This window comes from Cystoisospora suis (genome assembly GCF_002600585.1).
Source record: "Cystoisospora suis strain Wien I chromosome Unknown contig_552, whole genome shotgun sequence".
NCBI lineage: Eukaryota > Apicomplexa > Conoidasida > Eucoccidiorida > Sarcocystidae > Cystoisospora > Cystoisospora suis.
This window is the reverse complement of record NW_027153353.1, coordinates 38,395-52,665: the sequence shown is the minus strand read 5'-3', so window position 1 is coordinate 52,665 and position 14,271 is coordinate 38,395. Positions and strand designations below refer to the sequence as shown.

Below are 14,271 nucleotides of genomic sequence, written 5' to 3'. Positions count from 1 at the left end.
GGCTGTACTACCCGTTCGAAGTTTCTACTTCAGTCTCGTCGGCAGATATGCTTCTTGGCTCAGTTGGGAAGCGGAAAGCTAGCATCTCCAAGCTGTTCTTCTCTGTTCGGATTGTAGCGTGACGTCTGCAGGGAAATACGCGAACTAGTACCACCACTACCAGCCGGGAAAGCAGCTGATTCTTCCTCAGCCGTCTCATCTCAGTAAGGTCACAAGCAGACGACGCTGCCCTTGTGCAAAACAAAATAAAAGAACGCACCCTTGCCCGCACTCAGCCGGCTAGAGAAAACGCAGGGTATAAGTCAGTGACCCGTTGTTGCTGTCTTTTTCTCTCCCCGGACTGTTTTCTGTTCGCCTGCAGAGCGTTCCGACTTTCGGAGTGGGGGTGATGAATCCTTCTCGAGTGTGCCCAACGTCGTAGCCCGTGTGTTTTTCGCCAGTGCTTGCATCTTAGATTGTGTCGTCATCCCGGCTCCTTACCGCTTTTGCTGCGGGGATGCTGTAGTGCGCCGGAGTGTATCATTTCCTGCGGAAATACAGTGCAGGGCACTAGCACTTGAGCCTACACAGGCCAAGGATCCCGCTGTCCGTTCGCCTCCTTATATTTTCAACTGAGAGGAACAGCCTGTATTGAAATCTCATGGCTGCATTCTCGGCAAGACCGAAGTTCCTTTCGTTGGTATCTCTACACCTACTGTTCTGAGGAGCCCGCCAACGAGGGGCGAAGGTGGTCGCGATCAAGAACCACCTTGCCTGCGCACGACCACTGAAGTGTTTAGTTCAACAACACCGGAAGCTCAGGAGGGCACCGACAGCGCGCAGCTGCATACGAATTCCTACTGTCTCCACGTCCACGCTGCGCAGAAGAATCACTTGAGAGGCCACGACAGAAACCTGGGAATAAGCCTTCTGAGGGCATTCCATTCTTGATCACAAGTGGTACAGAACGCAATACGCTGGATCGATTGCGGTGATTTGCCGTACTGGGATGATGGTCCTTTATCCACTTTCAACTGCTCCCCTTTTAACCATCGAGCTACACCTCTCGCGGCACATCTCGCAGCTATATGCACGGGAAAGCGCCCGACACCCGCTCCTAAACACGGCACTGCTACAGACTGTACTCCTAAGGCGGCTGCCACATCAAGCGCATTGACATAGCAGTCCTCTAGGAGCCGCATCTGTAGCCACCCCCGCTCGCGTTCTTCTGCTCCGTCAGGTATATCATCAAGGTACCGAGAAAAAATCCTAGTACCAGCAGAACGCTCTTCTGCTTCTGCGTTCTCCCAAGATTTTCTTCTGCCATGATCGAAAAAAGCCGATGTACCCACGGCAGCCTCTCTCTGTTCTCTCCTTTTTGCCGCCTCTCTTTCTTCTAAACGGAACAGAGAGTCAAGCATCTGCTGATTCGATAAAACAGCGTTCGGCTCCACCACCTGGACTAGAAAGCTGGTAGGCAAATAAAAGCCTGGTGTCACGAGTACAGCTCCAGGAGGTGCAAGCCGTCTTGGGGGAAGAGGGTCATTTTTGCTGTTCCCCTCAGTCATTGGAGCATTGTTGTTCGGACGAGCCTTAAGGAGAGAGGAAGAGAACGGGGACGTCACTTCAAATGTGTTCGAACCTGGAATACTGGGCGACGGGGCTAGCAGTGGGTTTCTCACTGCCTTCTCGGAAGCTGTCCTTGCGGCTAATGCCACTCTCCCAGCTAAGTCAGCAAGCTCTGCTGCAGACATTTTTACCGTTTCTTCGTACGAGGGTATTAATGACGGTGTACGGAAAGATGGAGGAACTACTTTATCTGCATACTCAACAAGACCACGACGAAGGCCATCAACGGCTGCCGACGCAACAGCGTATGCACTTGAAGAGTCTTTCCTAAGCGGCGTATGTAGCAGTTCTTCCCGTAGAATTTCCCTTTGCTGCGCAATAAAATGAGGAAGGGAAGACCCTGCTCCTGATATAAGCTGAGAGCATCCTGTGAAGCCTCTTCCATCGCCATCAGTCTTGAACGATCGCGTTGCTCCGAATATCGTGGCATCAACCCGAAGACGAGAAATATCTGAATAAACCATACCGCCAGTGAAGGAAAACAACAAAGAGTCTTTTTGTGCATGAAGGGCTTTGGTAGAGAAAGGAAAAATTACGCAAGGTGAAAGTGCCGAGGGAAGACTCCGCCATCCTCTCTTAAGAAAAGTACATCAGATCGCGCACCGGTATCTCTTCTCTCGCACACCGGCAGGGAACCGTGAAAAGCCTTTCACCGCGTTGTACGCACGAAGTTATTCCATTAGTAGTAAGACTTCACACATAATGACGGATGGAAGTAGTTCGCGTGTCCGACACATAGATATGTCTCACATACAGAACGATGGTCAATCTGCGCGCACGCATGTATGTTGGGGAACAGTATCTCCGACAGTAACAGATCTCACGCTCGATCGATGCTTTCTCCCAGCATTTTTCCCGTGGTGCGGAGTCTTAGATCTCCTCAGAGAATAGAAACGTAACGAGAGCTGATCAGAACCTCGGCGCTGAACATGAAGAGAAGCACGACATAGTCCAGAGCCCAGAAGAAGTGGTGTACATACTCAAGAAGTGCTGGCTCCTGCATCATCTGCTGACTGCGATTTTCAAGGATGTCAGACAGAACTAAAAGATATGAATAGTTTTCTCACCATTCGGAATTGAATATAGATGTCGAAGAATAAGACCAAGGACAGGCTCTAGACTCACCTCCGACGTGCAGGACAACTCGGTCCAATAGCCCGCTTGGCTGACTGGAAGCGATTCCGCCAGAAACGCGTTCAGCATCATGATCTTCGGTTTCCTCCTCGCCTCCTCCTTGTCTTCCGAATCTGTCTCTTCCTGTAAACTCCTCTGTACATGTGTTGAAATTCTCAGGATCTGCACGAGGCTGGTATAGGGAGTTGACTTGTGCCACTGTAGGCAACCTCATAACTTCTGTTACACGTGTGTGTACACCTGCATAAGTGGAGGGTACTCTCCAGGTCTGCTTGGTTTTTGAGGAGTCCTGAGAGGGAAGAGAGATGGTGGATACAAGAAGATAAAGAGGCTTCGTGCACTCCGACCTATACTACGGACGCAGTGCAGTGTAGAGTTGTCCCGTATCAGAGCAAAGCCACGACGCCAGAAGGACGATGGTCGTGCTATGAACGGATACTTCGTGTCCAGTTGCATGACACGGAGTCGGAGAGCTAAGAGAGAACCCCCCGTTGGGGAGCAGCTTGATGGGTCATTTCAAAGGATCGAGCGCAATGACCTGAGTGGACAGAACGACATATACATACCCCACAGATGGCGCCTGTATCTCCCTGCCTATGTGCATGTGTGTACGTAGATCGCTCAAGGAAGCTATCTTATTGAGAACCGCAGGAAGAAGATTCCAGACGGATGTCATCATAAGGAAGGGAGAATTACAACGCCTTCACCGGGAACTATCTCTACACCTAGGAACACCGACTGTAACAAATACACAGAAGCGCATTAGCAAGGCGCTTCGTCCCAGAACAACGCTTGATCAGTCCAAGTGAGATCAATCACCCTGCTCGGACAGAGCACGCCGCACCTGAGAATAAAAGCCTAATAGAAACAAGCGCACTGGTAAGGAGACTTAACTAATCTTGTTTTGTTGAGCAGCGTAGTCACAGAGGATATACTTTCAAGAACCCTAACACATAAAACATTAACGAGAAATAAAGGCCGGAAAACGTGTATGTCTCACTTCTACTAGAGGGTTCCGAGCAATGTGGCCACCGGACTCATCAACTGATTTTCTTGTTTCAATGAGCAAACGAAGTGTCGCTGGCAGAATTTGAACACCGTGTCCCCTCTTCTTTCCGCCAACTTGATTATAGTCATTTCTTCCACGGTTTGGGCGGACAAACCTCTGCTGGCACAGTAGTGACGGGACGGGGGCTGAGGGGTAGGGCAAGGCGGCCAAGCAAGCTCCAGGGAGAGAGAAAAGAGAGATTTCTTTGAAGGGAATTGATAGAGGACGACTGTCTGACTGAAGATTAAACGAGCAAGTGAACGGCCGAGGTGGAGAGAAACAGGAAGAGCCCAGTGAAGGTGTCAAGGGTACACATGAGGATAAAGAAGGATAAGAACAAGTAGAACAAGACCCTAGATGATGATGCCAGACTGAGTGACGGCGGAGGAAATTAGTATTCTCAGATATCGAATGATTGTCCCCGAGTGAGGCGGACAAAGAGAGTACCCTTCTTTGACTTCCTTCTCCAACGACTGTGGAGAAAACCTGTCTGCAGATAGGGGTCATCACCTGTGAAAACGTCTGTACAGAATACGGAAGGGAGGGACAGTAGCTAGAGTTCGTAGACAAAAGGGAAGCTTGACAACGTATCTGACAGTTCGCAGGGGTGGAGCGACAGAATGACAGAGGTGTGAAAGGATGTGCTCGCACCGGAGACGTAGCAGCTGGTGCAGCGCGAGAGGAATGGCCGCAGGAAGAGTGGCTCATACGGAGAGAGGACATGATAGGGCTCTGACGGCTACGCGGAGGCCGGGAGAATCCTAGCCTGTTTGGAAAGTCCTGCCGGCAGAACTTTAGTTCTCTGTTATAAATATGAATTTTTGCAGTCCTTCGTGAGAGAAGCCTCAAACCGGCTCGGTAGGAAAGTGATGTCTGAAACGATAAGAGTCTCAGCGCAACTTCTGCTGGGAGGTCTTCGGGGCCTTCCTGAGCGGTAATGGCACCTGTTTGGGGTCTCACTCCGTCAGAAGGATGCTGTCTTGATTCACACTGTCGTACACCGGGCAGATTCGAGTAGGCTAACTGCGTTCTCCTCCGCCACTCCCGTGTAGAAGTCCGCGGGAGTGTCCTCGGACTCCCCCTCATCATCATCAATTCGACCAATCAGGAGAAACAAGCGACTCCGGCGCCGCACGAAGGAAGCAGGTAGGCAAGGGTGTGCTCTGTGCCTCGACTGAAGAGAGTTCTTGGGCTTGTCAGGATTGGAGATGGATTCGGGCCCTGTAGAGACAGACGTCTCCTTCTAGGACTACAAGAAAAGAGAGAGAATCACTTGGATCCACCGTCTTCATTCCACAGATTTGTCCATCCTCCAAAGGAAGTTCAGTGAAAAGTAACTCGCGACTTGAAGGAAAAGACACTTTTTTCAACCGCAGTTTCAGAGTTGAACGAGCCGTGAGAAAAACGGCGCGCATGCAACAAAATCTGGGATTGCGGTCTCCCAATCTGTAACGAGAGGGTATCTACGAGTCGGCGAAGACACACACCGCTATGGGTGGACTGGTTACGAAGTCGGGGTACTTCGTGAGAGAATCTGTATGGACTGGCGTACCCTAAGCGCCGCACATCGGTATCACTAGAGAACACCTGACAAGCATCTAGTGTCGGTGCTACCTAGCACCGCGCGTGCATGAGGCACTGTTGACGGGAGCCGGTAGAGGCCTTAGCAGCGCCAGCTATGATCCTTATCTCATCTTGTTGAAGGATCTGTAAGTATGCTAACGGCACCTCAGAAAATGTGGAGTATACACGCACAACATGGTCCTGTTTATCGACAGAAAAATACGCTAGTCGTGTGTTTCAACGTCTGGTGATTCAGGGTCCATCTCTTGCTCGCAAGGCTTAAAACGTGTGTATGAAAATGAAAATCACTCAGCTGCCGTCTTCCACGTATCTGAGGCCACCCGCTCTCAAACATGACTCCTGGGTCCGTCTTCGGCACGCTCCACGGGGCAGCGTACAATGGTGGAGAGATTCGCTGCTTCTTCACTATGCAGGACTGTACAGATGTGCTTGACGGAGAATCCAGGTGAGCTTCGATACTTGGTTGTACACATAAGTCTTCGCCTTGCATCCTTCTTTTGATGTGGGGCTGATGTTCCGAGTCGGGGACGGGAATGAGCTCCGACTGCCCTGGGACCGGCAGATTTTTCTTTATGACAGTAAGCCTACGCCCTTGTTTTAGTCAGGACATTTCGGCGCTCCTATCGAACATCCAGCGTTATGGCGCCTGTCCAGGAGTTGATCCTCGTGGCCGTCATCGTGGACAGTGCCACGAGAAAGAAGCCGCCACGGCGCTCATCCGAGAAACACGACATCTGCGCACAAACTACGCTGGCCGGGGCCGGTTTTGGAACATGCGGAGTTACGCTAGTTTCTCCTCTCCGGTCTGTGTCCCGCACCACAATACGACCTCGGATAAGTCTACAAAAGTGTACACGGCGATATAGCTGCGAGGCCACCCCCCAGAAAAGAATTTGGACAGAAGAGGCGAGACTTCCCGCGACCTTCATAGACCGAGTCCACGGGTCAGCAGAAAGTTGTGCAGCACTTCTGTACCGCAGGGTTGCACGACACGCCGTCTGTAAACTACGATCTCGAAAGAGCGGCCCGGCCGTCTGCTTCACTGCAGTGGCATAGCGGCAGGTACCGCGTGTCAAGTAAGGCAAAAAGAATAAAGGTCGCCCCACCGATAAATGCCTGCAATTGACTGACGACGACGGAATTTCTGCAGAGACCGCTGAGTTCATGGAGAACCCCGATCTGGAAAAATCATAACTCTATCTTCAGTAACATAGCTGACGGGCCCTGCTCCTCCCCAGACGACTGCGACTGAAACTAAACCGTGGGAAAATCAGCAGTGCTAGTCGCTCAGCCGCTAAAGGTGACCTGACGTGATAAGCAATTCAGCTCCTGCTACATTTGTACGCGGCCGATATGAAACTGGGTCCTTTTTTTGTCTACAGCATCCTAAGAACCCTTTCATTTTCCTTTGCTTTGTATCCGCATCCGCCGGAGTACCAGTTAGTGGCACTAGGGCTCTGTGTATATTGGTTGAAATGAAGTTGGTCTGTGGCACGCGTCAGCAGCGCGACGAGGCGGACCACAGAAACACAGATTAAGACCTCGTGCGCCCGGATTCCCTCACGCATAAAGAAACGAAAAGTACCACGTACAACAAACAATTGTCAAAAACCTTACACGAACGTGTCAAAGGGGCCCTCTTCAGGCACGCGTGGAAGAATGACTTCGGTTGCCACAGTGAACGAACGAGCTAGAAACTATAAAACTTCGTAACGTAGAAACGAGACGGGGCTAGGGATTTACACTCCATGGTGATGCGCTTTGGTGGGGTAATACATTTTCTGGGATTCTTTGAAAAAATCTCAAAAAGTTGCCTCGTTAATGTACCTCAACTCTTCCCGGTGAGTAATCAATTTGCTGTCTTATTATTAGCACTGGCATCGGCAAGCCCCATCACCTCCGCCACACGCGCTTGAACATACAGGGCAGCATCTGGCTTTGTCAGCTTCAGTTTCCGTGCTTTTGATCACAACACCGACACGGCCCTCCTCCATCCATGGGGCATCTCCGAACTGAGGCTCTTGTTTCTGAAGCTGAGCGGCTTGCTCCGCACTAAGCTGTACTTGTGTAGGATGCTGCATTGTAAGGTTATGTAACGCCTTCTGGTGCGCTTCGAAGAACTCAGGGGTGTACATCTCATGAGTAGCGATAGTTTCTTTCTTGATCCATTCATTCTGGAGGTAGGTCATGTTGAGTGGATGACCAGGATGAAGAGCAAGTGGCTCCGCACCTTGCGTTGCAGCGGCTTCCGGATCCCTTCCTTCTTCACCTTCTTGACTGCATCCCGGTTCACCGAAGACAGTTCCTTGAGGATGCTTGATATACGGATACTTATCACCGAGCTCTTGCTTGCGTTTCTCCGCCAGATCGGCGTTGACACGCATCCACATAGCATGGATGTCTGCCTGAGACAGCTCAGCAGGGTTGATAGGTGCGGCCTTCTCGACAAACTCATGAACTCGGATCTCAACATCGCATGGCACTGGCTTGATGATATCTTGGACTTGAAGGAAAGGCTTTTCCTTGATGCACTCCACCTCGTACACCTCATTAGTCCAGCGGATGCGAGGGATGGCCCTTCTTCGGACCGGTACAGGAACAAAATGATCTCGGAACTTCAACACCGGTACTTGGACCGACACAACAACCGGCTTGGGGACCATGTATGGCACCGGTACATCCACTGAAACTGGCACGTGTTTTTGAATCTCCACCTGCTTCACGACCTTAGGCTTAAACACTTGCTCCACCTTCGGGATATGTGGTAGCTGCAAACACCCAAATCATACACAGCATACCAACGCGTGTACCAGAGGCGCCATGGCATTGGAGACGTTCCGTTACAAGTGCCGCATCCGAGATCGCACGCCGATCCGATACACCCATACTTCGTGAGCAACTCCAAGTTTGTACGTAAAATTGCATGGAGGCCATCGGCCATCTTCTATCGTATATCCTGGCCAACAACTACTCCTGCCGTCTCTGTCTGGGATGGGAGCGTTTGAAAAGACTCTAGTGCTTACCGGTGGTGCTCCTTCACCAGCCGGGAAGTCCATCATCTCGGCCTGGCGTCTTTCTTCTAGTATGCGCTGCTCTTCAACACGGGCTGCCATTTGCTGTTGGACGATTTGCTCTTGGATACGTCGCTGTTGCTCAAGTCTTTCCTGGTAGAGTTTCCTTTCCTCCTCAAGCATATCCTTAAGCTCCTTCTCTTCCTTCTCCTCTCTCTCCTTCTCCTCGGCCTCACGCTTCTCCTGTTCCTCCTGAAGTCGCTTCCAGTCCTCTGGAATGGGACCCGCGTCCTTGGGCACGTAGCTGCGGTAGTGGACAGATCAGGGCAAAGGGTGAGTCGAATATATATCAGGTGGAAGGTATATGGAAGATAGGTTCCTAATGACACCCTCGACTCGGTGGGGAGTCAGAACAATGGCACGTGGTAATAATTGAAATGCCGACGTCACTCAGTGCCGTGACTACCAAACGGGTCACGACACAGAACTGAAGACCAGAACTTGGGCTAAGCTCACCGAATGATCTCCTCGACTTCTTGAACATCTTGGTAGCGGACGACCTCCTTGACTTGGCTAACTTCTACAACCTTCTCAATGTACTTGGTTTCGTATTTGGGGCGCTGGATGATGTTCTCCTTCGTCTCAATCTTCGGCACGTACTTGTACTCGTATTGGTACTCCGGCACCTCAATGATCTTGTCCATGTACTGGACCTCCGGTACTTCAACGACCTACGAAAAGCGGACAAGGAACATAAGCTGGTATCATACGGAACAATGCAGAGTGTCCCGACAGGCGAAATCTACACGCCTACAACATCCTCAGCCGCATGAACAGAAAATCTCACCTTCTCAACATACTCCGGGACGTATTTGGGCACCTCAATGATCTTCTCCTCTACAACGACCTTGGGCACGTATGTTTCAACTGTTCGGACCACGGGGACCTCCACAGTCTTCGTCACCGTGTCAATGGGTTGGTACGCGGTGATAGCGACCTGGAAACGCAACATCAAGAGCGTATCAAACAAACCGATAGAACAACGAAAAGAGAACGATCTCAACGCTTTTTCTACATCGGTACGAGGAAGGATGGCGTTTGCATACGCAGTGCCCTAATTCTACGAAATCTCAAATGAGAACACACCTTCACGGCCTGACGTGCTTACCCATTGACGGTCAGTTTGTTCAGCAACGACTTCAGTGCGCGAGCGATCGGCACGTTCTTCCAGGGTGACTGAGCGGACTGATTCCTGGGTCGCATGAAGCTGGCGAGTTGTAACAGAAGCAGAACCAGGAACCTGGAGGCGCGAAGACGTGACCTCGGAGACAATGCGCATAGTGGCGCCTGGAGTTCCTCTTGGGGTCACAACGACTTGCTGCGGAACAACCTGGACGCGCGGCTGCTCGCCAGGCTGGCAGCAGTCGCTGCACGGCTCGCAACACTTTTGAAACATCGTGTGTAAGGACAGAAAAAGTCCAAAAATGTTAGCCCACTAGATACACGAGATTCTGGCGGCTTGGCTACTGAAGCCTCACGTCGCCACGTGGAACGGGGTTTCCAAGAAAACGCGGGTGAGGCCGCAGTAAGGAGACCGCAAAAATTAACTGCGTGATGAAGAAGCCAAAGGCGCTTTGTAGGACTTCGTTTTTCATGAAACGTCTGAGAAAAAAACGGGCTCGGGCAACGTACAAAACTGCACTACAAGGCCATGAAAAATCGAAGCTGCGTTTGTATCGAAGATGGCAGTTGTGTGTCTGATCCCTACACTGGTTCTTCAGGGAATCAAAGAAAACTGCGTATTATTTCACAGTTGAGGGAAATCAAAGGATAACGAAAAAACTCAACAAAAAATACACTCAAGGACATTCTCGACAGAATTCCCCGCCGCAGAAATCACAACTAAAAGATTTCTAATGCAATGCTCGCACAACGCACCACAACAGTCCAACAGCGAGTCGGCTCAACAACGCCGATGATGTCCTCAAGAGGACCTCGGCTCAATCGCTAGCTGGTGACCCTAACCAGCCTGCCGCGGGCGTCATTCCTGTGTTATAACACGTAGAAAGAAGCGCAGCCAAGCGCGAAGCTGGCACAGCAAGTGGCATCACAGCGATGAGCGGGCACGCCACGATGGGCCAGGACGGATGATAAGCGGCTGGCAGCATACACGTAGGCCGCCGTCTCGAAGCGGCAGCAAGTCACGCTGTGCCAAGCTGCAGCTTGCTACCTATACGTTGGACGTCCCACGGGTCGACTCGACGACTTTCAAGATACTTGGCGGCACAGTTGATGACGCCCGCCACCGAGCAGCACTCGATGACGGTGACACGCGAGGTGGGTTCAAGAGTGCGCTTCCGTCGCCAATCGTCGTTGCCGTTGCGGGTCGGTCCATGGCTGTTCAGGTAGCGAGGCCACGGGTTACGCCGTCGCCGTCCAGCCCCGTAGTCCTCGTTCATCTCGACTTGCCTCCTCACTCGTAGTGTGGCGAGTTGGTTCACCATTTCTTCCGTGCTTTCTGTGTAGTTGCTACCAGACACTTGATTGGGGCAATTTCTTCGTTTCCGTCTTGGTGGAAGTGTACATTTTCCCGGTATTGTTCCAAGGCGCTCTCTTTTGCGCCCAGCAATACTTGCGGCGATCACACCGCGCGCTACTTCCTGCGTCAGCGTGTTTTCCACACCGCTACCTGTCTGCGCTCGCTCGAAGGGCCAACGCGTTCGTCCTCCTGCTGCAGCGGGGAACCAGTTGTGGTGAATTTTCTTAAATTCTCTGTGGATTAACTTCCCTGAGAGAAGGCATTCTGTTCGCGCGTCAAAATGTTCGCTGAGTGTTGCCAATCCACTTGCTGCGAGGGCGAACCAGCCCCTGTCGCGACGACAATCCAACAGCAGCCGGCGCCAGGCAGCCGCCTTGTTTCTGGTGTCGTCGCTTCTCAGGGTGAAGCTCGTATCCTTGAGCCTCTTGTCCAGGTAACTTTATTTTGACAAGTGTACGGAGGGGAAAATTTACCTCCGCTTCTGCTGTTGTACAAGAGCTTGTCGCCCACTTTGTTCGCGCCGGCACCACTCGTTCAGAGAACCGGTCTGTGGCATGGCTAGGAACTTCCTCCGTCTGTGTGTATTGGTGCAGCAGGCGTCACTGACCGTTGTGCTCTTCTCCCTATACTATTCTCCACGCGGTCGCAGAACGCACGGCAATGACAGTCACAGGCTTTACTCCACTTTTTAATGTGCTTCTCTTCCGTCCATTTGTGTAGTTCCTGCCGTTTTCGCAAATCCAGCTGCCCAAGTTCGGCGGTGTGTGTGTGTTGCTTACAGGAGCGTGTAGTCGAAGTCTTGAAAGAGGAGATCCAGGAGCGAGTCATTGAAGTCCCTCAGGTTCAGTACGTCGACAGAATTGTCGAAGTCCCCCAACATGTTGTACACGAGAAAGTCACTCACGTGGCCAAGCCAGTCATCCAGGAGCGCATCAAGCACGTGCACAAACCCGTCTATCAGCAGAAAATCATCGAGGTTCCTCAAGTCAAGGTATGATGTCATGACGTTCTCAAACATATTTGCTTCATAGTAATAAAGAGAACGCACCTTCTCTATGACGTCGCCATTTTGTTAAGTCAGTGATCTACTGTACCTGTAGTCTGCCTTCCCATCTTTCCGCGTAGGCCATGATCAAGAGACTAAACTCCATTTGCGGTTCGCTTTTCTACGTTGCGAAAGTGTGACCCCTTTTTCTTGCGTTTCCGGCCTCTGTTTTCTTAGGTTGTTGATAAGATCGTGGAAGTGCCTCAATATGTCTATCAAGAGAAGATTATCGAAGTTCCCAGGGTGGTCGTACAAGAACGTGTCATCCCCGTACCACGTAAAGTGATAAAGGAGAAGGTTGTCGAAATCAGCCAAGTCGACTACAGAGATGTCGCTATTGAGAGACCCATCGAGACGACCGAGATCGTTCGTGAAGAAGAGATTGTTGAGAAGCCCGAGCCCGTCGTCATTGAGAAGCCTGTCGATGTTGAGAAACTTGTAGAAGTACCTCATATTCAACACACCTATCGCAATGTCATGACGCCCCAGTACCGACACATTCCGAAGCCTGTCGAAGTCCCGATGACTCATTATCGGCCTATCCCAGTAGAAAAGATTGTAGACCGTAATGTACCTGTACCTGTGGAACTTCAGATCATCCAAGAATACCTGTGCCCGAAGATTGAGCCAAGATACAAAGAGGTACCCGTCCCTGTGCATGTCCAGAGAACCATTGAACATCCTGTACCAAAAGAAGCTATGGGAAACCCTCAGTTACTTCCTCTGTACTACCAAGGCGGACAGGAGGTCGTGCAGCAGGGTGGTTTCCAAACATGCTTCGGTCTCTCAGCTTGCTGTGCTCCGCAACAACGCACCGAGCAAGTGACTGAGGTAAGCACGTCATAGGTACATTTAGGGTGTGGGTGTGGCGATAGAAGGAGAGCCGAAGAGGTGACGTGGTCACAGTAGATAAGCGCCGAAGTCAGAACAGTCACCGGCACATGAAAATGTAAATGGTGACGCTGCTGAACTGTATAGCTTTCTTATAGCTGTGTACAGGTGAATGGTCGTACGCCGGATTCCGCGTACTATGGAAAGAGTCGCCGTATGGTGGGTCCAATACCTCACCTAACTTCGTGTCTTTGGTTTTCACTTCAGCTTGGTCAAGGAGGAACCGTCGAAATTCTTGCACAGCAAGGGTATCCGTCAATGCCCATGCCTGCTGGATGGGATCGGGCAGCTCCTCCCGCCGGATGGGCCGGCTGGTCGAAGGAGCAAGTCCCCACCCCCCTGCGGCCAGACCACATGCCCGCTAGCGGAGCGATGACACCCTCAATGGTCGGGACTGTGGGATCAGTAGTCATGGCAGGCCGGTCTCCCCGCCCTCCTACCACAGCAGGATCTCCTAGAGCGGCAGCAGGTGTCGCTATGACAGCTGAAGAAATCCAGAGCCAACAGCAACGGGCAATTGCCGAGGCAATTCAACAGCACCAGGGTGCCGCAGATGGTCCTTATGTTCAGTTGTCGGTCACTCCATTAGCACCAGGACAACAGAGTGAAGTTAATATCAACTAAATCGAGTTTGCGCCCCCCTCGGAAGTGGGAGGAGGCATGATGAATACTCGAGTGTTGATGGGAGTGGCGTGCGGACATAGCGCTCGTTCGTAAGCTCCAGATTTTTTAGTAAAAGGCAACCCAAGGCAGGAAGCGATGTCAGTCATGGGTGAGTTCATGGTGTATTATGGAAAGTCGCTTACACCTTCAACAAATGGTGGAAGGCATTGGTGTAGGTAGGTGTCTTCCCCGGGGCGAAACGTGGAGAGGGAATTTGCGTCACGTGCGTTGATGTCTTGCTGCTGACTCCTGAGGAAGGAAAATCACAGATGGGGTCCCAAGTGCCAATGCCGACGAGGATACGGCCATCGGAAGTGCGGAGAAGCTTTTTTGGTCGACTTCGTTGTACGCGTGTACTCCCATACTGACGCTGACGGCCGTGTTTTTTTCGTGAAAACCCATCACAAGCAACTCGTGTAGATGTGCTGCGTCGTCTGACGCTTCTTTTTGCTATGATCGGTGACTGGTGCTGTTCTGGTGATGCGGGGTTTACCATTCGTCAACGGGAGCACTAGTCTTCAGTTTTTTTGTTGTGGAAGAAAGCTACCATTCAAGCGTTTTTTCTTAGACTTTTTCTCTGTTCACGGATTTGGACGCAGGGAAGGACCTCTACGTTGCATTCACAGTTTTCGCGTGCTCTCCGTCTTCACTTTCCAGTCGCGGGTGTAGTAATCGCCTTTAGGCACGGATATTCGTTTAGAAACTTACTCTCGTAGACACCCGGGGAAACACATGCTCAGAAACGTCG

At 51.3% G+C, this 14,271-nt stretch overlaps 3 protein-coding genes across 3 annotated transcripts; 1 reads left to right on the top strand and 2 right to left on the bottom strand.

Moving 5' to 3' along the window:
• Positions 1-381: 381 nt before the first annotated feature.
• Positions 382-5,325, bottom strand: CSUI_001392 (macro domain protein). The gene is made up of 3 exons (XM_068061598.1): positions 3,743-5,325; positions 2,734-3,031; positions 382-2,059 (listed from the first exon to the last, which is right to left on the bottom strand). The coding sequence occupies exons 1-3, from the start codon at positions 4,880-4,882 to the stop codon at positions 870-872; spliced, it is 2,628 nt and encodes an 875-aa protein (XP_067926430.1). The 5' UTR covers positions 4,883-5,325; the 3' UTR covers positions 382-869.
• Positions 5,326-6,947: 1,622 nt separating this feature from the next.
• On the bottom strand, positions 6,948-10,417 carry CSUI_001391 (membrane skeletal protein). Its single transcript, XM_068061597.1, has 5 exons — positions 9,554-10,417; positions 9,233-9,382; positions 8,902-9,116; positions 8,398-8,689; positions 6,948-8,142 (listed from the first exon to the last, which is right to left on the bottom strand). The coding sequence occupies exons 1-5, from the start codon at positions 9,839-9,841 to the stop codon at positions 7,243-7,245; spliced, it is 1,845 nt and encodes a 614-aa protein (XP_067926429.1). The 5' UTR covers positions 9,842-10,417; the 3' UTR covers positions 6,948-7,242.
• A 337-nt stretch (positions 10,418-10,754) lies between these two features.
• On the top strand, positions 10,755-13,987 carry CSUI_001390 (membrane skeletal protein). Its single transcript, XM_068061596.1, has 4 exons — positions 10,755-11,357; positions 11,706-11,915; positions 12,147-12,800; positions 13,068-13,987. Exons 1-4 carry the CDS (start codon positions 11,205-11,207, stop codon positions 13,482-13,484), a joined length of 1,434 nt encoding a protein of 477 aa, XP_067926428.1. The 5' UTR covers positions 10,755-11,204; the 3' UTR covers positions 13,485-13,987.
• Positions 13,988-14,271: the final 284 nt, after the last annotated feature.

Coding starts and splice junctions, on each gene's coding strand:
- CSUI_001392 (XM_068061598.1), bottom strand. CDS start 4,882: ATGATGATGAGGGGGAGTCCGAGGACACTCCCGCGGACTTCTACACGG. Junction 3,032..3,742: donor CTCGGAACCCTCTAGTAGAA/GTGAGACATACA, acceptor CTTCCCTCTCAG/GACTCCTCAAAAACCAAGCA. Junction 2,060..2,733: donor AGTTGTCCTGCACGTCGGAG/GTGAGTCTAGAG, acceptor TGGTTTATTCAG/ATATTTCTCGTCTTCGGGTT.
- CSUI_001390 (XM_068061596.1), top strand. CDS start 11,205: ATGTTCGCTGAGTGTTGCCAATCCACTTGCTGCGAGGGCGAACCAGCC. Junction 11,916..12,146: donor TCGAGGTTCCTCAAGTCAAG/GTATGATGTCAT, acceptor CTGTTTTCTTAG/GTTGTTGATAAGATCGTGGA. Junction 12,801..13,067: donor GCACCGAGCAAGTGACTGAG/GTAAGCACGTCA, acceptor TTTTCACTTCAG/CTTGGTCAAGGAGGAACCGT.
- CSUI_001391 (XM_068061597.1), bottom strand. CDS start 9,841: ATGTTTCAAAAGTGTTGCGAGCCGTGCAGCGACTGCTGCCAGCCTGGC. Junction 9,117..9,232: donor TCCCGGAGTATGTTGAGAAG/GTGAGATTTTCT, acceptor CGCTTTTCGTAG/GTCGTTGAAGTACCGGAGGT. Junction 8,690..8,901: donor GAAGTCGAGGAGATCATTCG/GTGAGCTTAGCC, acceptor CCACTACCGCAG/CTACGTGCCCAAGGACGCGG.